At 38.0% G+C, this 23,333-nt stretch overlaps 1 protein-coding gene across 1 annotated transcript in view; it reads left to right on the forward strand.

The window, feature by feature from the left end:
- ARHGEF28 (Rho guanine nucleotide exchange factor (GEF) 28) overlaps positions 1–23,333 on the forward strand; it is a 217,976-nt gene that overhangs the window by 114,288 nt on the left and 80,355 nt on the right. The window contains exons 14-17 of the mRNA XM_006899033.1: positions 11,757–12,004; positions 15,031–15,153; positions 17,083–17,200; positions 21,937–22,191. Of these exons, the coding sequence (XP_006899095.1) occupies positions 11,757–12,004; positions 15,031–15,153; positions 17,083–17,200; positions 21,937–22,191 (744 nt within the window). The remainder of the gene's footprint in view (positions 1–11,756; positions 12,005–15,030; positions 15,154–17,082; positions 17,201–21,936; positions 22,192–23,333) is intronic.

The following is a 23,333-nucleotide window of genomic DNA, read 5'->3' on the forward strand; positions in this document are numbered from 1 at the left end:
GTGCTGAGAAGCCAAAGCAAAGGAAGAAATCAAGATACTAAAGAGTTGAACAGAAGATTCCAGAGGGCAGCACGGGAAGACAAAGTAAAGTATCACAGTGAAATGTGCAAGTAACCAGAGTCAGAAAATCAAAAGGGCCAAACTCTCTTAGCATTTCCTAAGTTGAAGGAACTGAAAAACAAATTCAAACCTCTAGTTGCAATACTTAAGGATGCTTTGGGCAGAATATTAAATGATCCAGGAAGCATTAAAAGAAGATGGAAAGAGCATACAGAGTCATTGTACCAAAAGGAATTGGTGGACACAGAAGAAATTAATGAAACAATGTATGAACAAGAGCCTGTGGTGATGTGTTGCAGACCGAGGGTCCCAAAGAATGGAGTAATTTTATAATTATTAATAATGAGACAAACAGCCAGGAATGAGATAGAGCAGAGAGCATAAAACGGGGCCGGCCAACAGTTCTGACTAAAGACCCCAAGCCAAGCTTCTCTGTATCTTTAATGAAAATTATCAGGAAGTAAATCACAAAGAGAATTCAATGCAAATGAAGCCAAGCTCTTTCTATTGAAAACCTTCTGCTTGACTCAGGAGGGAGAGGTTCACAAATGCAAGAATTTGATTTGCCCTAAGTATTACCTTGATGCCTCAGGGTGAACTCTAGCTCAGGAAGTAACACTCCCTCTGTAGGGGGGGCCTTTTTTGTCTCCTGTCTGCAGGGAACAAACAACTCATTTTCTGAGATCTGCCACAAGAGAAATCCTAACTTAAAAATCTGTAATTCCTTCAATTCCTGAACAAGGTTTTTCATATAATGTTTGGTATAAAGTTTGGCTTCCCATATTCCCCCCTTTTGTTTTTATCATGTTATCATCTAGACTAGCATCTTCTCTTCTTTGATTCACTCTTGCTTGTTTTGGTTTTCTCCATCCTTTATATACCAACAAACAAATAAAACAGATTAAACATAGTAGACTTAAAGAAATACTTTAAAAAATCCCCATATGATTAGAAGGATTCAGATTGGATATTCCTTGGAAATCTGTTTTAATTGTCCCATTGCCACAGTGCTTGTCAAAGCCAGTTCTGATTAATCTCCTTTATTGGTGTGTTCTTTGCCATTCCCTGTTACTCTTCCCTGAGAGAGATTTCACCCTGATACATAAGGAAAAGGGGGCGGCAGATTCTCTTAGCTACTTCTTCCTGAAAAGGGATGGTGTAGGTTTCAGGGTGAAGATCTTCTCTCACTACTCTAAGGGGCCCCTTTGGCAATAGGAAACACATAGACTATTGTGGATATTGATTTTGGAATTTAGATACACTGTTATCAATTGTTCTTATCCAAATTCATGTCCTTTGATATGCATCATGGAACTGTTGCAGCCTAGAAGACACAAACTTAACTAACAAGTCAAAAGTACATGAGCCAAAAATTAAAAGCAATAATATTCCAAATAGAGGTTCTAACAATGACACAAATCAAGTTACAGAGGGAAGATAATCCTTAAAATAAAAGTCTTATTGGCTGGCACTTTACCTATTATAGTGAAAGGGCTAGGAACCACAAGATGTAGAGGCACAACTATGTCATTTATTGTTCTTAAGTCCTGGACCAGCTTCCATTTACCATTGGATTGTTTTATAGCTAGGAAGGCCACATGCAAGGCAGAGGTGAAGTAAAGAACTGGTTATGAGGTTTTCCATCAATTCCAACAACTAAGGAAGGAACAGTGAGAAGAGATGGATCTGAGAAGGCTTTAAGACTGAATAATTAGGCTCTTATGTCCAGGAGAAAACTGATATACTTACAATGTTAATGCTCACCCATGGCTCTTCTGGGAGGATCTGAATCCTTGAAGTATCGAGGATCTGAGTCCTTGAAGTATCCTCCTTTGTTTCCAGCTGGGATCTGGGGCCTGTCAGTCCTGTCAGCCACGAGGACCTGATGTGGGCTGCCCTTGGCCAAGTGTCCTTCAGATTCACACTTAAAGCTAGTGAGTGGGAGCTTCCTCTCTACCCCCTTGCCTTTCTGTGGCTTTTGTCTGTGATACTTTATACTGAAGTGACCCAGGTTTCCACAGTGGAAGCAATTCTGACCTCCTTTATTACCTTTGGGTGGCACTGTTTATGAGTAAGACTTCCTTTTCCTGACACAGGCCCTAAACTGGCAGCAATAGCTGCCCCAATAATTTTGGCCATTCTCTGGTATTTTATCTTCCCTCTAGATCCCAGTTGTTAAAAGAGGGGAAAATTTAAACAAATAATTTTAAGTAATATATTTTTTTAAGTTTAAGGCTAGTAATATTATCAATATAATTGTGCAATAATTTCCAGTCCAAAGAGATACATATTCCAATGCAGTTCCTATTTTTCATGAATTATTTTGGTAAGAATACTGTAAATGTGGATACAGTTCCACTATTCCTCCTCCATGCCATGAGATAGTGTTATTAGCATGAGCAGTTATAAATCCATTGCCTTCCTTACTCTAACTTAAATTTTTGATGTTTCTTTGCTGACAAGCGGAACCAACAAGGCTCCAGTGAATGATGCTTCTATAGGAAGTATTAATTAAAACTCGTCTTTGCTCTATTCAGCATTGTTCCTAATGTATCCATACTCTAAGAATGATAAAGGAAGCAACTGACAGGGAGGAATATCAGGATAATCTGAAGTTGCTACTGATATCTCCATGAAAACTATATCCTTGAAACATCTACTAGAGAGATATATTATTACCCAAAACTTTATAAAGCCAATGAACAACTTTTAACAAGAGAGTATTAGAAACATATGCCCCCAATAGCTGGTATTATCTGCCATTCTGCAGCTTCGTCCTTGTCAAAGTGTGGCCTCTTTTGACTCATCTTGGGGTTTCACATTTCTGGAGGGCACCCACAGCAGTTCTGATCCTGTAGAGATATAAGCAAATCCTCGCCCCCACCTAATAACAAATCCCTTTTTCCATTCATTAGTTAGAGGTTCCTTATAATATATGGGCTGATTCAATTCTTTAGAGGATTGTAATACCCAATGTCTTTCAGCTGGAGTTTCTCCTTTTCCATTAACATTTAAAAAATTTAAAGTAAATACGGCTTTTTGTAAAAGAGTTCGAGGAGATGATATCCCATCTCCCCCCTTCTGTTTTTTTAACATAACTTGTAAAGTCAAATTAGCCCTTTCTATTATAGCTTGTCCTGCAATAACATAGTAATAGCAGCATATAATTCAGCCTGTTGAACAGAAGTAAAGTTAGTTTTCACTACTTTCTTATCTTTACCATTAGTATAACCTGCATAACCCATCTTATTTGCATCTGTATAATATCTGCTTGCAAAGGTGAAGTTTTTACTTTCACTAATAGTATCCAATTAGTCCCTTTACCTGATTTCCTTTTCTATTACAAACATTGCAAAGCTGCAAGGACTAGTGGTTTAATATGACCTGATAAATATTGTTAAAGCTTCTACTTTCTCTCTAGTAATGGGCCACTGTTCCACCCAAATTGGCTTTTTCTGTTAGCCAAGTTAAGGGGAGAGCATGAGCAACAGTGGCCCTCATTACAAATTTTGATATCTCAATCCTTTTCTTGAAAGATTAAATTTAGATTTTTGAAAACTAACAATCCCCTGTGTCCTTTTATTCAGCATCTTATTTATTCCCCGCATGTCAAATAAAGATCTACATTCATTAGTCTAATGATATCCTTTTCCACATTTTCTACAGAGCCCTGAAGCTGTGGATTTTTTCTTTACATCTCTACTTTCCCTTTTTTCTTTCCAACAGTCTCTTTTCAAATGTCCTAATTTTCCACAATTGTAACATTTAGTTTGAGACAAATCTAAAGTTCCCTTTAAAGCAGCTGCTATTAGATCGGCTTGATAAGAATTAGTTCCAATGTCCATAAATGCACGTATATATTCATCTAGGGAAGCATTCTGAGTCTTCAATGGTCTGACGGCCTTTTGACATTCTGAATTAGCATTCTCATATGTTAAAGTTTTTAACAAAAGCTCATGAACCTCGGGTTGAGATATTGCTCTATCAATTGCATCCTTTAATCGAGATAGAAAATCAGTATATTTTTCATTTTCAGATTGTGTTGTTTTGATAAAGGATTTATCTCCCTTTCCTGAAATTTCTACTTTATCCCAGGCTTGCATACAGCAAAGCCTTACTTGTACTATCACCGCATCATCATATTGTAATTGAGCTCATACTCCAAGCCATTGTCCTTTCCCCAACAATTGATCAGCAGTAATATTAACAAGAGGATTTCTAGATAAATTAATTCTCTCCGTATTTGTAGCTTCATCAGTCCACCAAGTTCTAAACTGTAAATATGCTCCAGATTCCAAAACCATCTTGACCCTGGACTCCCAATCATAAGGAATTAATCTAAATTCTGTAGCTAATCGTTGTAATATGCCTCCTACATAGGCAGAATGCATACCATAAGCAACTATGGCTTGCTTCAATTCCTTAATAGTCTGATAAGATAATGACTGGTGTTGATACAATTGATAACCTTGGGGGTATTCTTGATCAGGAGGCATATCCTGAACTGTTACTGGAAATACAGAAGCTCCTTTCCCCCAATTAGAGAAATCATCTTCCTTCGCTTGTTGCAAAGCTCTGGACATTACTGTTAAAGGCTTCTTAAAAGTAGTCACTCCCACCGGAGCATGATTCATATAATTTAATAACATAGAGTCTGGAACAGTTGCTGCTGATGGAGCTGTATTTTTACTTTGATAATATATCTCATTACAAGAACCCAATTTGTCTATTTTATTAGAAAGTTCCAAAACTTGTTTACTTAATTTCTCATAAGGACTCTCATTCTGAATTATATCGCTCAATTCCTCCGGAGTTGGAGGTGGAGGAAATTCATCCCCCTCTCTATCAGATTCACAATTACTCTCTTCTGAAGAGGTTTTTTCTTCTAATTCTTCAGACATCTCCTCAGACCATAATGGTTTTAAAGCTAATGAGATCAAATAATGTACTTGCCAAACTGAAACAGCAATGACATCTCCCTTTTGATAATCTCTTTCTAAAGTTGACAAAGGCTGTTTCTCAACTTCAGCTTTAACATCTTTTAATGTAACATTACTTAATTCAGATTCATGCAAAGATTCAGCCATCTTTCTTTGCAAACTTTTTGGATTATTAGTACAATCCTGCATAGACTTTTTAATTATTCTTTTCAAAGCCCTTACTGGCCAAAAATTAATAGAAGTCTGTTCTCTTCGTAAAGCTTGCACAACAGTGATGAAGGAAGAAATTCAAGCTTCTCTGAAAGAATTGGCAAAAAACAATGATTCAGGAATTGATGGTATACCAGTTGAAATGTTTCAACAAATAGACGCTGCTCTGGATGTGTTCACCATGTTATGCCAAGAAATCTGGTGGACAACCACCTGGTTGACTGATTGAAGAGATCTATATTTGTTCCCATTCCAAAGAAAGGTGATCTGACAGAGTGTGGAAATTATCAAACAGTGTCATTAGTATCATATGCAAGCAAGATTTTTCTGAAGATTATCCAAAAACAACTGGAAAAGCACATCAACAGAGAACTGCCAGATGTGCAAGCTGAGTTTAGAAGAGGCTGTACTACTAGGGATATTATAGCTAATGTCAGATGGGTCTTCGCTGAAAGCAGGGAGTACTAGAGGAATGTCTATCTGTGTTTCATTGACTATGCAAAGGCATTTGACTGTGTGGATCACAAGAAACTATAGCAGACTCTGAGAAGAATGGGAATCCTAGAATACTTGATTGTGCTTATGCAAAACCTATACTTGGACCAGGAGGCATTCGTTAGAACAGAGCAAGGAAGCACTGCACTGTTCAAAATTGGGTAGGGTATACACCAGGGATGTATCCTATCTACATACCTTTTCAACCTTTATGCAGAACAGATTATCTGTGAAGCTGGGCTCTATGAGGAGAAGTGTGGCATCAGAATTGGAGGTAGACTCATAAAAAAGTCTGCTTTATACAGATGGCACAACCCTGCTTGCTGAAATTGAGGAGGATCTGAAGTGCTTGCTGCAGAAAAGGTCAAGGACTGCAGCCTTCAATATGGATTGAAGCTCAACATCAAGAAAACAAAGTTTCTCACCACTGGGATGATTGGCAGCATCATGAGAGATAGTGAAGAGATTGAGATTGTTAAAGCCTTAGTTTGCTAGGCAAATTGGCAGCATCATGATAGATGGTGAAGAGATTGAGATTATTAACAGCCTTAGTTTGCTTGGCTCCACAATTGATACTCTTGGTACCAGCAGCCAGGAACTTAATAGATGAATTGCATTGGGAAAGTTGGCTGTCAGAAACCTCTCCAACGTACTGAAGAGCAACATCAGTCTGGAAACTAAGGTGTGCCTGATACTGGCCATGGTCTTTGCAATTACTTGCTATGCACCAGAAAGTTGTACAATGACTAGGGATTATAGGAGAATTGATGCCTTTGAGCTATGGTGCTGGAGAAGAGTATTGAATAGTTACCATGGACTGCTAAGAGAACAAACAAGCTCATCCTGGAGAAGGTGAAACCAGGCTGCTTCTTGGAGGCAAGGATTCTGAAGCTTCATCTGACATACATTGGACATGTTGCAAGGCAGGATCAATCCTTGGAGAAGGCCATAATGCTTGGAAGGGTGGAGGGACAGTGCTAAAGAGGAAGACCCTCAATGAGGTGGCTTGATTCAGTGACTGGGGTAATAAGGATAGGTGTGTTGGAGACAAGAAGATTGGCATGGGAGGGAGCAGAGTTTAGAGCTGTTTTGCATAGGGTCACTATGAGTCACAGTCAACGTAATGGCATAAAACAACAACTTTTAGACATGTGCACTCTAGTATTCCAAATTTTGTTCTCAAAATTTGGTGAATTTTGGAGTAGTTACTCAATCTAGCATTTGTATTTCTGGTACTCACAGCCTTTGAATTTTTTGTTTTCTCTCACAATATATTTAAGAAAAATTTCTGTGTTATTCACGTACCACAAAATTGACCTCTTCAAGTGTACAATTCAGTGGTTTGAGTATATTCACAAAGTGGCGTAACCATCACCACTAGCAAATTCCAGAAAACTTTTGTCACTGCAAAAAGAAACCACGTGGATGATAGCAGCCAGTCACCACATCCTCCTCCTGCTAGCCCCCCTGCAACCACTCGTTTGTCTCTGTGGATTAGTCTACTCTAAGCATTTCATATAAATGGAATGTATAAGTGTGGTCTTCTGTGACTATCTTATTTCCTGACAATAATATTTCAAGGTTGATCCCTTGTATACATCATACTAGAACTTCCTTCTTTTCAAGAATCAATAATATTCCATTGGGTGGATATACCACATTTTGTTTTCCCATTCATCAGTTGGTGAATATTTTGGAGTGTTTTCACATTTTGAGGCATATGGTAACTTTTCAGGTTACCTTTTCAGAAGTGCTAGATCTTTCTCCGAAAGTGGATGTACCATTGTACATTCCTGCCAGTGGTGGATGAGAGTCCCAATTTCTATTTCTTGTCTCTGATTATAGTCATTCTGGCAGGAATAAAGGGAGCTCTGGTGGTCTCATGGCTAAGGAGTTGAGTGGCCAATCCAAAGGCAGGCAGTTTGAATCGACCAGCTGCTCCACAGGAGAAAGAGAAACAGTCTCCATGCGATTTTCAGTCTCTGGAAACCTGCTGGACCGTCAGCTAGTTGGTTTTGGCTCCCTGGTAAATAACAAGAAGTGGGTATGAAATAGAGTCATCATTTTGTGTTTTTCCAAAGTCCTTGCCGTTTATTTATTTACTTCTTTATTTGAAACTTTTTATTGTGAATTGGGTAAAGGTGTAGAGAGAAAACCAGTTTTCCATGCAAATTTCACTTCAGGTCATTGATTACAATCCTCATGTCACATCACTTATGCCACTCCCTCCCAGTGTTCGTTCCCCCCCCCCTTTTTTTTATTGTGACTTGACTGAAAGTTTACAGAGCATATTCATTTTCCAGTCAATTGTTTATGTACATCTTGTCTTGGAACATTAAGTATAATGCCCACATAGTGTCTCCTTATCCATTCATTCCATATTGCCTTTTTATTTACCTATCTCAGTAAGTATTATTTATCTGTTAATTAATTTTATACTACCTTCTTACTCTCTGAGGTAACTAGAATGATCTTCTTAGTGTTTCTTATGTCTATCCCTCCTTTCCTAACCTTTCCTGTATTCTACACGTTGATGTAGGGCAAATGCCACCTTTCTGATTTCAAGTGGCTGATTGTTCTAAGGGGTGCATACCTCCCTAGTGGAGATATTTACTTTGAGACCTCTCTGCTGTTTGACTGAAAATTGAGGCACAAGAGTGAGTTCAGTCCAGGATTGAAGGGTGTCTAAGGGTCATAGGCTCGAGGGTTCCACCAGTCTTTATCTGATTACTCAGTGTTAACAGTTTTTGAATTTTCAATTTTCTTCAACATTTTTCTTCCTCTCTATCCAAGACGTTCTGATAGAATCCCATTCCAAGTGGTTGATAATGGTAGCTGGGTACCATCTGATCTCAGGATCATGGAAGCTGAAGTTCGCCTGGTCAGTGTCTTTTACCCTGATTGTTTCCATGTGACTTTGATTTTCTTCACTCTTCTTTGCTCCTGAAGGGAAAGACCAATAGTTGCACCTTATTTGGCAGCTCACAAGCTTTCAAAAGCTCAGTCCCTGCTTATCAAAGAAAAGATGTAGAACATTTTCCTCTGGGAACTAAGTTGTGTTAATTGACCTTTATTGTCCCCCAAGACAATGGTCTTGAATCCTCAGACCCAGCAAGACATTCTCTCAAGAGGTTTGATTATGGCTAAGAAGTTGTTATGGTTTTGCACCCTGTGCCAGCCTCACCCACTGCCATCTAATCAGTTCTAACTCATGGCCATTGGGTTTCCAAGGCTCTAAATTTATATGGGAAGAAGCTGCCCATCTTTCTCCTATGGAATAACTGGCAGCTTAAAACAGCTAACGTTTTAATGTTTAAAAAAGAAAATTTTCTTTTAATTGTGATTTTTCATGAACATTAACAATGAACTTAGATTTAGATTCATTGTTGCACATTTTACCCCCCTCCCGCCCTTCTCCTTCTCCCAGTTTGAGGTTGTTGTTGTTAAGTGCCATCGAGTTGTAGGTGACTCATAGAAACCCTGTTAACAAAAGTCCTGAACACTTGCATGACTTTCATCCTTTCCTCAGGTTTATAGGGTTTCTGGAGGCAAGTGATTTTTTGGAAGTGGATACTACTCCTGCTTCCAAACTCATTGACGATTATCATATTTAACACTGCCTCAGTTTACTTTTCTTCTTCTAAATATTCTTTCATTGTTGTACAGTTACCTAACTTCTCCCTGACACCCCAGTCCTCTTTGCAATGATATATCTCTTATTCTGGGCTATTGTTATGCATATAATGCCTAATCATATATTCATTTTAGAAAGTTCTTTCCTTCATGCGTTCCAATGCTATGGCTATTATCTATCCGCTATTATCCTATTATCCTCCCAACCCCTAATATCAGACCTGGTTTATACCTGTGGTGCTATGCAGTATTTATCCTTTTGTGACTGCGGTATCTCACTCAGCATGATGTGCTCAAGGGTCTCCAATGTTGTATAATGTTTTATAAGTTCATTGTTTTTTCCATAACACCCAACCCTTCAGTTAATAGGTTGATATTGTGCCACCAGGGCACCTTTGTCTCCTGTGTGCTTTACTATATTCATGGATATCTTCACAGTGCATGGGAATACAAGTGGAGAAATAGTCTCTGTTAGACCTATATATGTTGTGCATAGATCCCCTTCTCAGATCTGTTCAGCTAGTGTTTCTATCTGTGCATTCACTTATAGATTATTGTTGTTGTTACGTGTCATTAAGTCATTTGCGATTCATAGCAACCCTGTGTACAACAGCCCTAAACCCTGCTCTGTCCTGTGCTGATCTCACTGCTCCAACACACCCACCTTGATTACCCCAGTCACTGAATCAGTCCACCTCATAGAGGGTCTTCCCCTCCTGTGCTGTCCCTCCACCCTCCCAAGCATGATGCCTCTCTCCAAAGACTGGTCCCTCCTTACAACATGTCCATAGTATATCAGACGAAGCTTCAGAATCCTTGCCTCCAAGGTGTAGCCTGGCTTAACCTTCTTCAGGATGAATCTGTTTGTTTTATTGGCAGTCCATGATACATTCAATACTCTTCTCCAGCACCACAGCTCAAAGGCATCAATTTTCCTTCTTTCCTCCCTAGTCATTGTCCAACTCTCCAATGCATAGCAAGTGATTGCAAAGACCATGGCCTGTATCAGGTGCACCTTAGTATCCAGAGTGACACCATTGTTCTTCGTACTTTGGAGAGGTCCCTAACAGCAGACTTTACCATCACAAAAAGTCTTTTAATTTCTTGGCTGCTGGTGCCAAGAGTATTGACTGTGGAGCTAAGCAAACTAAAGCTGTGAACCATCTCAATCTCTTTACCATCCATCCTGAAACTGCCAATTGGCTTAGTGGAGGGAATCTTTGTCTTCTTGATATTGAGCCTCAATCCATATTGAAGACTGTAGTCCTTGACTCTCTGCAGCAAGTGCTTCAGGTCCTCTTCAGTTTCAGCAAGCAGGGCTGGGGTATATGCATAACACAGATTGTTGATGAATCTTCCACCAATCGTGATGCCACACTTCTCCTCATATAGCCCAGCATCCCAAATAATCTGGTCTGCATATAGGTTGAAAAGGTGTTATTATTACTGTTATTGCATAGATGTATGTCTAAGAGTATTTACCACTGTATCCTTTCAGTCTTCTTCTACTCTCAGTATTTTCCTTTGCCTTGGTCATTTTAAGCTGACCTCATCCTTTATTATTGCCTCCCCTATAACCTAAGTCAGTATGTATGTATTTACCCTATGGGTATTGCTCATCTTGATAACATTATTTTCTTTTTATTACTGAATTGTAGTATTTCTTTATATACTACAGATACAAATCCCTTGTCAGATAAGTGATTTCTAAAGATTCACCTGTTTTTCTCTATAAACTGTTCTTTTACTTTCTTGATAGTGCACTTTAATCATTATGCATACTTGTTTTCCTGGAGAACATAGAACTTTGAAGACAGATCCTGCAAATTGAAAGGTCTTACTGTTGCCTGCATTGAAAAGCTTTATTAATTTTAATTAATCAGATTAATTGTGTTCAAATAATATTAAGTATAATATTCAGGATAGAATAAGACCTGGTTCTTTGGTGAAGATTTCTAAAGAATCTAATTCGTTGCAATTTAAGAGTAACTGATACATCACATTCTTAAATTCTGGATTTCACGTCTGTTTCTTTTAGTGTATAGAAAATAATAGTACGTATCTTGAGCTTGATGAAATGTTTGATCAAAGCTGACTTCTGTAATGGAAAGAATGTTGATGTTCCAAAGCATTTTTTATTTTGATTTGTGAAATATAGAATCTTGAGACACTAGTTGAGTCCATGTTGTTGTTGTTTTGTGTACTGTCAAGTCGAAACCAACCCATTGCTGACTCTCCAGCAGGTTTTTGGGGCAATTAATTGCACAGGAGGAGATTGCCCATCCTTCTCCCCTGAAGCACCTGGTGGCTTTGGACTGAGGGCCTTCAGGATGCAGCACAGCTTCTTGCCACTAGACCACCAGTGCTAAATCCATCGAGTTCTTTTGTTTTCATAGCTTGTTTCTGCTTATGTTTCAGAGCTCATGCAAACTGAAATGCATCATATCCAGACCCTCTTCATCATGTCTGAGATCTTCAGAAAAGGGATGAAAGAGGAGCTGCAGCTTGACCACAGCACTGTGGATAAAATCTTCCCCTGTTTAGATGAGTTACTTGAAATCCACAGGCACTTTTTTTACAGTATGAAGGAGCGAAGGCAAAAATCCTGCATCAATGATGATAGGAATTTTCTGATCACCCAAATTGGAGATATCCTGGTACAGCAGGTAAGAAGGACTTAACGGCCAGAGTCTCACAAGCCAAAGAGGGTCAGAAATCTGGGAGAAATGGGGCTGATTTAATGACTAGAGTTGCCCAGTGAGTTTGGTTGGTTTTCATATATTTATTCTTGGGCTTTGTGACTGTTGCCTCATAAGCAAATACTGACTCATTGAATTCTCATATTCATATGTCTCCTAAAAAGCATAGCAGGGATTCAAATAAAAATGATCTTGCGACACCAATAGCAGCATTCTGAGGCATCTTCTACTGTTACTAGCTAGATTGTAAGCCCCAGTGAGGCTTGTCTCTGGTTACTGCTCTGGTATTGTCGTGTGTAACTCATTGAGCTGCTAGTAAAAAAGATGAGTAGTTTGAATCCATCAGCTGCTCTGTAGAAGAAAGGTAGACTGTTTCATCCTGTAAAGATTTATATTCTCAGAAACTCAATGTTGGAATTGACTTTCAGTTTCCTTGAACACATTTGGAATCTGGACAATGGATAAAGATGATACATTTTGGTTATGGTATTGACAAAAAAATATTGAATAACTCATAGACTACCATAAGGAAAAGCAAATATGTCCTGGAAGCAGTAAAGCCAGAGTGCTCCTTGGAATTTAGGATTGTTAGGCTTTGTCTCACGTACTTTGTTTCTGTTATCAGAAGGGGCCAACCTCTTGTTAAGGACATTAAGTTTGGTAAAGTAGATGGTCAGCAAAAAGGAGAAGACCCTCAATGAGAAAGAGTGACATAGTAGCTGTAAAAATAGACTTGAATATAGCGATCATTGTGAAGATGGTGTAGGATTGGGTAACCCTTCATTTTAAAGATTATTTTGAGGGGGAAGGCTTGGACTCACAGTAAGGCTGGTGGTCTTCTAGTTGGACATGTTTCACCTTTGGGTAAAGGAGCTGTGTTTGTCAGAGAAAAAGATTTAAGTTTTATTTTACATTCCAATTGTTGGCCATGACTAGTGGTATAATGAATTGTTCCCTAGGTATTTTTTAAGGAGAGTGATCTTCTGAAGGTTAAATTAGCAATATCCAGTCAATGAATATGGTTATGACAGTCTATGGGCACAAAGATGGAAATAGCTAACTAAGGATGCATGACAAAAAGGTTTGGGAGCAGCCATAATATAATTGTAGCCATGCCCTATGATCTCAAAAAGCTGGAATGGAAGGTGCTGGTGATTAGTGAGTGGAAACAGGGCGTTCTGCTCATGTGCCCTGTCTCTGGAAACCTGCTGGAGGGCCAACTATGAGTCAGTTTCTATTTAAGGACAATGCTTGGAATTTAATATTTATAAAAAAATTTGCTGGCATTTTCGTGGAAATCATAATACACTTCTATGTCAATTTTAGGAAATTTGACATTTTAGCAGTGTTGAGTCTTCCAGTGCTATAGCCCTCCAGTTGCTTTGATCTTCTTTAGAATCATTCACTAGAATTGTATATTTTTCATCACATAGGTCCTAATTGTGTTTTATTATATTTAGAACTAAGCTTCTCCCTCCTCCCTAACTATTTTAAGTAGTTTAGCGTCTTTTGAGACATATGGCTCTCAAGCATGGATAAGACTCTATGCAAAGATCAAAACCATACAGTTTTATCTTTTTGGTATGTAAATTTTCAGTACTCTTAAAGAAAGGGATATGATCTGGTTTCTGCAACAATAATCTTTCATGTGAACACGTACGTGTAAGACTTTCATAGTCTGAAACATTTACATTTAAGGTCAGCCATTTCCCCATTCTTCCTATGCCAAAGTTGGTTGTCAGATTTCTTGGAGAAATTTTTCTACATGCAAACTTATTGATGTATTCTATCCCACATATCTACTTCTCTTCAGCAGTTAATAAATTGGTGTGCTATTTATTTATCATTCTCAGTTCATTATAGTGTGCCTCTGTAGTATATTCTTTCTTTTATATACATATTTCTTTTTTTACAGCATTATTCTTCCCATTTAAATTTCCCCCCATATATTCATTGTTTCACATTTTCCTCCCTGCCCACCCATCCTCCCAGTTTGCTTTTCTCTTTGAGAAGAAAAAAAAATTGTTTCATTGTTATACAACCCCACCCCCACCCCAAGTCCATAGTCCACTTTATTATGCAGTTCTTTCTCTGGGATCTTGTCATGAAAATAATACCTAATCATATATTCCTTTTAAACAGTTCTCTCCCTCTTTGGCTTCAATGCAGTATACATTATTTATCCCCTCTTTTCTTAGGTTCTCCACAACCCTAATGTCAGTCCCATTTTACATCAGTGACACTATGCAGTATTTGTCCTGTTGTGACTGAGATATTTCACTCAGCATACTGTTCTCCAGGGTCACCCATTTTGTATAATATTTCATGAGTTCCTTGTTTTTCAATGCAGCGTAGTATCCCATTGTGTGAATATACCACAGCTTCTCTATCCATTCATTTGTTGATGGACACTTGGGTTGAATAAATTCATTCTTGACAAACAGACAAAAGTAACATTCTAAAGTGAAGATTGACTTCTTGGAAATAGCCAAGTATTGTTAGGTACCACTAAGGCCCTCCCAGGGAACTGTGGCAGCTTAGTGGTAAGGAGTTGCTCTGTTAGACCAACAGCATTTCTCCCACCTTTTGCTCCATGAGAAAAAGATGAGGAATCTCTTCCTGTCTCTGAAAACTCTGGCGGGTCAGCTATCGGTTGGTTCCGACTTGACGGTACACAGCAACAGTAGAAGATAAATAGTACAACCATTAAGATGATAGAAGATAGTACATATTTTTCACCCAATCATTTGATAATTGAATTAGATAATATACAAAATATTGCACCATCAGATTACTCTCCCTTGCTACTTAATTTCTTTCCTTCTATGTTTAAAGGATGTGAGTAAAGAAGAAAATTGTCTTCCTGAATTACCTTATGACTGTTCTCTCTTTGCAAAAAAAAAATGTTGAAACATATAAAAAGTAAATTATTTTATAGTGTCCAACCTAATGACTAAATTTATAAATTTCAATGTAAATTTTATTCCTCTAAGTTTTCAGAAGAAAATGCAAACAAAATGAAGAAAATATATGGAGAATTTTGTAGCCATCACAAAGAAGCAGTGAGTCTCTTTAAAGAACTCCAACAGAATAAAAAGTTTCAGAATTTTATTAAGGTCAGTATTTTAAAATCCTGCTATAAATTGAAAAACCAGCATGGGGATGCCAAGCTTGTTTCTTATGTGGTTTACATAGAGTTTCACATCTAATTGTGGTTTTCAGAAGACGGACGTGGTAAGCTTATCTCAGTGATGAATACTTCCTTTTCTTGTGTTAGTAAAATACTTCTCCCAAATAATTTCCTTTTGTCATATTATGATGTCATAAATCCTTCAATTGTCTGAGCATATTTATAATACTCTGGGAAGCCATTTCATGCTCCTACACATTATTAAGAAAGATAATTGAAGTTGAAATAAAGCTAGGCTCTAGGCTCTATTATCCAAATAATGGGGCATATTTGAAATATTTAGAGAAATGGTATTCTACAGGTATGTAGAGAAACAGATTTGTTTTTCATGTACTTTAATAAGTGGACTATGGCTGGGACATTTAAAAATAATAAAATTTCAGAGTTTTAAAGACCGTGTTCTTTCATCCTGTTCAATCTGCTGATATGAATCACTGCGTCATCAGTTCTGAAAAGTAGAATCTTTCTAGTGGCCTAACAAGAAGCTGCACTGCAATCCCAGAGGTATGCGGTTTGAATCCACCAGATGCTCTGCTGGAGGAGGAATAATCTCCTCCTGTACCATTCGGATCTGATTTGACAGTACACATACAAAAAAATTTAAAAAAAAAAGTAGACCCTTAAACCTGACTTGTCAGGTAATACTTCTTTTTATGGTTCTAGATAGCAAGAGGGTCTTTCTAATGTTGAGCTGAAGAGAATTTACTAGTAACTTCCGCCCCTATTTCTATAGTTATCATGAGTATGTAAGGGGAGAAAGGAGTCTCAGGATTAAACAGAGAAATACATGACCAGGCAGATAGACCTAGCAAGTAACAATGAACAAACAAACAAACAATAACAAAACCCCATTATATTAAAGGAATGTCGAAGATATACAGGACAATAGAGCATAGTAGAGTGGCCCTCCCATGTAGCCATTGCCTAGTTTACATGTGATAACCCTCAATTCATAGCTACTCTCCTTTATACTTTTTATTTACCTGTCCCATCCCTACTAGGTTAGTTTGAAGCATATCTGAAATTCTTATCATTTATCTGTAACTATTGCAGAATGTATCTCTAAACAATATGATCTCTTTTAAAAATAATGAAAATGTTATTATCCCACTTGAATATATTAATAATTCTTTAATAACAAATAGCAGGCCAGTGTTCATATTTGCCTGATTATTTTGTGCAATTGTACTGTTTAAACCAGGATCTGGTGAAGGTTTACAGAGTGTATATGCAGTTACTAAATCTCTTTAACCTAAGTTTTTCCTTTCCTTTTTTAAATTCCAATTTAAAGAAATTTATCCTGTAAAGTTCCCCATAATCTGCACTTTTATATGACATTTAAAGAATGTCACTAGTTTCTCTTCCCTCTTTTTCACATTAATGAGTATGGAAGATTTGAAAAACTTCAGAAGTGCTTTGAGATTATTTTTTTTAATGTTGCCTTGATTAGAGGGAATTTTAAAGTATTACAATCAATCATATCAAATATGGATGTAGGTCTCTTGGAAAAACAAACTGAAATGTTATATTTAAACTCTTATTTTGATTTGTGATCATTTCTCAAAGGGTTTGTTGTTCTGTTCATAAGTCTTGGTCTTAGAACTATTGAAACTTGATGACTTCTGTGATTAGTTACAGCTACAAAGGCAACTTGTGGAAATCTTGGAGAGCTGGAATGTTGAATTAAAGAACAATGTGTATAATGTAATGGACCAAGTTTTAGTTAATGACAATGTACGTGTGTTTAGTCTTAAAGGAATGATACTGTAGCAGTTTCCTTGTATTATTAAGTTCATGTCTAAAAGGTAAACAGAGGAAAAGTCTGTATATTAAAACGTGTCGAAATTTGTTAAAGCTCCGGAATAGTAATCTTTTGGCTCGACGCCGAGGAATTCCAGAATGTATTCTTCTGGTCACTCAGCGAATCACAAAATACCCTGTCTTGGTGGAGAGGATACTGCAGTACACAAAGGGTGAGTGATGATTTCTGGAACAAGCATTTGCCTTTGTCATTAGTTTTAACTATAACTGACACTTAAAGCAGCAGTGGTTGATTCCTCCTTAGGGCACTGCCATGTGTATTATAATAGAACTATGTATAGTGGCTACTTTTTCAAAACTAGATCTCCAGATCTTTCTTCCCAGGCACTTCTGGGTGGACTTGAACCTCCCACCTTTTGATCAGCAGCTGAGCACATCAAACGACTTAAAATCTATCAACCATTGTGGGCAAACTCAGGGTTTTCATTATGAGGAAGCTGTTAAAACTTTTTTGTTGTTAGGTGCCCTTGAGGACATTCAAGTCCTCATAGTAACTCTGTGAACAACACCTAGGAACCTTGCTCTACTCTGTGCCATCTTCATCATCTCTGATGTACTTGAGTCCTTTGCTACAGTCACTGTGTCAATCTAGTTCATTGAAGGTCTCCCTCTCTTTCTCTGATCTTCTTTCTTAACATGATATCTTTTTCCAAGGACTAGTCCCTCCGAACAAGATGCCCACAGTATGTGAGACAAGATTTCACCACCCTTGCCTCTGAGGAGCTCTCTGTTTGCACTTCCTCTGAGTTTGCCCTTTTGGCAGTCCATGGGCTCCATTCAGTCCTCCTCTCCAATACCACAATTCAAAATCATTGATTCTGCTGTCATCTTAATCATTGTCCAACTTTCAGATGCATATGGAGCCATTGAAAATATCGTGGCTTCAGAACTTGGGATTAGTTTTGAGAAGTTATATAATGTGACTTAGCCAACAGTTTGGATTTTTCCAAGCAGCCAGAACTAAGTACATTTTTTCACACTGTTCCTCTACCTCTCTTTTCCACATCTCCACGTATTTTGACCTTTCTAGTACTTCCTCTTACTTGCCTCCTATTACCTTCACAGCAATCTGGTGTGAATAAAAATATACCATTTTACTTCTACCAAATTAGCTTTATTATATTGAGAAAGAATATATAAAACAATGGATCAAATTTTAGATCATATTAATTCAGCAAGTTCTAGAAAATAACATAACATTTGGCTACTCTAAGAAGCATCAGAGAGGTGGACAATGACTAAGGATGATAGAAAGAGAATTGATGCCTTTGAGCTGTGGTGCTGGAGAATAGCATTGAATATTCCATGGACTGCTAGGACAACAAACAAGTTCATCCTGGAGAGGGTGAGACCAGTCTGCTGATTGGAGGCAAGGATTCTGAAGCTTCCTCTGACATACTTTGGACATGTTGCAAGGCAGGATCAGTCCTTGGAGAGGGACAGTGTGGGAGAGGAAGACCCTCTGTGAGGTGGATTGATTCAGTGACTGGGGTAATGGGGATAGGTTTGGCAGAGACAGTGAGATTGGCACAGGATGGAGCAGAGTTTAGGACTGTTGTATATAGGGTCGCTATGAGTCACAGGTGACAGCACAGAACAATAACAGCAAGAAGAAGCTATTATAAGTGACTGTAGAGTTAGCTCCTTGAGGGTGGTATGAGAGAAGATACTTGTCCTATGCAGTGGCTAATACAGAATAAGCTCCCAATAAAAAAAAAATCTACAGAGCATTGGTGGCCTAATGACAAGAAGCTGTGCTGCAGTCCCAAAGGCACGCAGTTCAAACTCACCAGCTGCTTCATGGGAGAAGGATGGACAGTCTCCTCTGGTGTGATTACTGCTTCTCAATACCTGCTGGAGGGTCAGCTATGAGTTGTTTTTGACCCTATGGTACACAACAACAACTGCAGTGAATGAATAAATAAAACTACCTATGGCTCAAGCTAAGGAGCTCTGGTGGCCTCGTGGCAAGAAGGTGCCCTGCAATCCTGAAGGCATGTGATTGGAGTCCACCAGTTGCTCTGTGAGAGAAAGATGGGAAAATCTGCTCCTGAGCGATTAACTGCCTCTGAAAACCCACAGGAGGGTCAGCTATGTGTTGGTGTGTTGGTTATGACTCAGTTGTATACAACATTCTGACTCGATGGTACACAACATGCCTCATGCTGACTTGATGAGTAAAAGTTAGGGTAGTCGTATATAACATTAGCAAAGGTGAGAGTGGAATTGTGTCTATTTGGGTTGCCCTCCAATGTACATGGCTCAACCACTCATAAGTTAGGTGGACTAAAGTCATGAATGTCTGTCTTCTCAACTATAATGTGAGAATAATAATCCTTATCTTTGTAGAGTATGAAGATGCAATGAGGTTGTCATTTAAAGTGCCCAGTGCAGTGCCTGATAGAAATGCTGCTGTTGTTGTGTATAGTTGAGTCAGAACCAATCCGTAGCTGAACCTCCAGCAGATTTTGAGAGGCAGTAAATGACATGGAGGAGATTGTCCATCTAGGTCCTGTGAAGCAGCTGCTGGATTCGAGTCACACACCTTTGGGGTGGCTGTGTAACTCTTTACTGCTAAGGCACCAGAGCGCCCCCGATATAAATGAGAACTCAGTATGTGGAGTTGTTGAAACTGATCAATTGATTTAGAGATAAAAAAAAAAGTAATAGCTTAAGTGTCGATTCTAGAGAAAATAAACAAACAAAATGCAACTTACTATTCTTATATCCTTTTCTTTTAAAAAAAATGAGAATGAGAAGTTGAAGGAATTAGGAAAGATCGAGTGTGGACCTGAAAACGTGGGGTAGCAGTGGGCCTGGAACAATGATGATTAATTTTATAAAACATAAGTTGCAGGAATGATACTATGAAACACAATGTGAATAGAGGAATGTGTGAAAAAGCATATTTGAATTTTGTATGCAAACCAATATAAAATAAAAATAATTTTTAAAAAGATTTTTAAAAATTGGGTCTAGGTGAGTAGAAAAGCATCATTTATTCATTCTCATTTTGTCCGTCACACTGAGAACTACATCCAGGGAGGGGTGGTAGCAGCTCTTCCTTTTGTCTCATTTTTATCCTACCCTGTAATTTAATGTGAAAGCGAATATAAACAATATAAACAGAAATGTCTTACAAATTCTGTTCCACACAAGAATTTATGTTATGTTTATATCATCTTTCTTAAGTTAAATACAACAACTTCAAAAGACTGAAAACCATCAGATTATTTCAAGTGCTGCTCCAAGAACTATCCATGTCACATTTTCCTGGTAGAATAAAAGCAGCAGCTATTTTTTTGATTGTCAGAAACTCTGACTATGACTTCAACAGTCAGTGCGGTGAGAGAAGAGTCAGCACTTTCTTTGGTCAATTTTTACAAATAGTCGCCTTTCTCCAGGACTCTCGGGAACATTGGTTCACTGTAATGTCTGTTACAGCTGAGGTTCTCAAATTTTGTTAGTTATAACTCTCCTCTGGAGATCTTGTCTCAGTTTGGAGAAAGTGCAACCATTATGCTTTTTGGAGATGAGGATGGAGAAGCTTCATCTCACATACTTTGGGCGTGTTATTAGGAGGGGCCAGTCATTGGGAAAAGGGCATCGTGTTTGGAATGGTAGTGAGTGCTGTTGTGCACCATTGAGTCAGAACGGACCCATAGCTGACCCTCTAGTGGGTCTACAGAGGCAGTAAATCACAGAGGAGGAGATTGCCCGTCCTTCTCCTGTGGAGCAGCTAGAAGATTTGAACTGCATACCTTTGTGTTGTTAGTACAATACCTTCCCAAAGGTGGAGGGTCAGTGAAAAAGAGAAAACCCTGAGGGAGGTGGACTGACACACTGATTGAAGCAATAGACCCAAGTATATCCATGAAGGCGAGGATGGCACAGGATAGCATAGGGTTCAGACCTGTTTTTCATAGTCACTATGAGTTGTAGTCAACAAAACCTGACAACAACAACAATAACTAATTAAATTCCATTTGAGCTGTTAGGGCTGTGTATTTTTCTAGTGTAGTACAGTCTGTGAAAATAATTTGTCTGTGAAAGTTAAAAAGCCCTTATGGCTTTTACCATAAAATATAGCCCCAATTCATTTTCCCCCACACCCATCTAAGTTTACTATGTTTTTGGTTTTTTTAAATAATTTTAATGAACATTTACAGAGATTTTGAATTTCCATTCATTCATTGCTACACTTCTCTCCCTGCCCAGCTCCCCCCACCACAGTTCGCTCCTCTCTTTCAAAAGTAAAAGAAAGACTCCCTCCCTAGTACACAATCCCCCCACACCCCTCCCACCGCCCCAAGTACATTCCACTATGCAACCTTAATTGTGGACTTTTGTGATAGCCATAATACCCTATCTTACTGTTTATAAAGAAGAATAATCTTTTTGTGGTAGGGACTTAGTGTCCTGGTGTAGTAAAATATGAGGTAAATTCTTTCACAAATGGTGAGAAAGAAAATAGCTTCCTTGTTAAAGACATGTATCAGGGTCTGACCAAACCCACGTTCATGCGTTTAAGACGTGAGGGCCTGGGAATGTTTACAGCAGGCTAGGATTTGCTCTTCTTCCCCTGACTGCTATTTCTAAGTGTTTGTTTCTGCTGCTCCGAACATTCAAGGACCTTTCATTTTTCTCTGCTGAAGCACATTTGATAATGTAGATTTTGTATAAATACAAATGGTTAAAGGTTCTTTTTTGGAGAAGGTACAGAGTGATATATAGAATTTATAATTAATCCCAAATTTTCCTCAAGAGATTTGTGATGATAGATTTGTGTATATAAAAAGAAAGAAAAAAAAATCTCTAGCATTTGACTTTCTTATATAATTCTTTTTTGCTTACTCCACCCCCCCCCCCAATTATTTCCATCTTATAGAAGGAAGTGAAGAACACAGAGATCTATGCAAAGCACTTCACTTGATTAAAGACATAATTGCTGCAGTGGACTTGAAAGTCAGTGAATATGAGAAAAACAAAAAATGGCTTGACATCCTAAATAAGATTGAAAATAAAACCTACACGAAGCTCAAAAATGGCCATGTGTTTAGAAAGCAGGCGCTGATAAGTAAAGAAAGGACTCTGCTCCATGATGGCCTTGTTTATTGGAAAACAGCTACAGGCCGTTTCAAAGGTATCGTGACTTTAACAAACTTATTTCTCCTTTTGCACATGCTATTGAGGTAGCAAAGGACTGAATTCCTCAAAGAAAAATGGTCCAGAGGGGCAGGCCTTTGTGAACTCTGAAAGATTCTTGCAGGACTAAGCTGTGAAATTCAGTAGAAAAAAATGTGGCCAATGCTTGAAATTTCTGCTGGGAGTTTGTGCACTCAAAGAAACATCTTCAGATTTATTTTGTAAATCTTTAAGTTTGTGATGATTTTAATCATAACTTAAAATTCTACTAGTTGGTGGCCCAGAAATGTCTGGTCAATGTGAAGGCTGAAAAGGAGGAAGTATGCCTACCCAGAAAACTTGTTTTGTGTGCCAAGTCAACCCCGGGTGTCCGAGACAACTGGTGAAAATAATGAAAGGGATCTTAGGACTAGCCGACTAAATGAATACAACATAATGAACAATGCTCACACTGATAGTGTTCTTCAGTGCTATTGTTTGCTAACAGGCATTTATTTATTCTGTTAAAATTATTATAATATCCCTTTAAATGTATTACTAAAAAAGTAAATAATTTTTTTTAAAAAATCACCCAGTTTCTATTACAGCAACCCCATATCATATGTATCAGAGTAGAACTGTGCTTCATGGAGTTTTTAGTGACAGATTTACTGGAAGAAATATAGAATCACAAAACCTTCCTTAGATAGAAATAAAACAAAATAGTAGGTTTGCAGATACGACTGAAGTTACAGGCTGCTTGCTAATATTTTTCATGAAGTACTTTTTTAAGAGGTGAGATCCTTTCCCATTCTATTGTTGTTAGCACTACCGAGTTCAATTCATGACACACTTCCCTCACCCTAAATATGTGTGTAGAATAGAATGTTTACTCAGGAATTTCAAGGACAGAACATTTTTGTAAACTGATCACCAGGCCTAACTTACGATGCACTTCTGGGTGGGTTTAAGCCATCAACCTTTCAGCTAGTCAGGAGCTTAAATATTTATTCCACTTCTTGCTGTTCTAATACAGCGTATTTTTTTAAACAAAATTTTTCCTTTTTCAATGCTAACACTACATCTTTTAAAAATTATTTTATATTGGCATGCATACAAAACTCATATATGTATTATGTTTCACTATTCTTCATTCACATT

This window comes from Elephantulus edwardii, unplaced genomic scaffold (assembly GCF_000299155.1).
Source record: "Elephantulus edwardii isolate Elephantulus edwardi_28Jun2011 unplaced genomic scaffold, EleEdw1.0 scaffold00244, whole genome shotgun sequence".
In the NCBI taxonomy this organism is placed as follows: domain Eukaryota; kingdom Metazoa; phylum Chordata; class Mammalia; order Macroscelidea; family Macroscelididae; genus Elephantulus; species Elephantulus edwardii.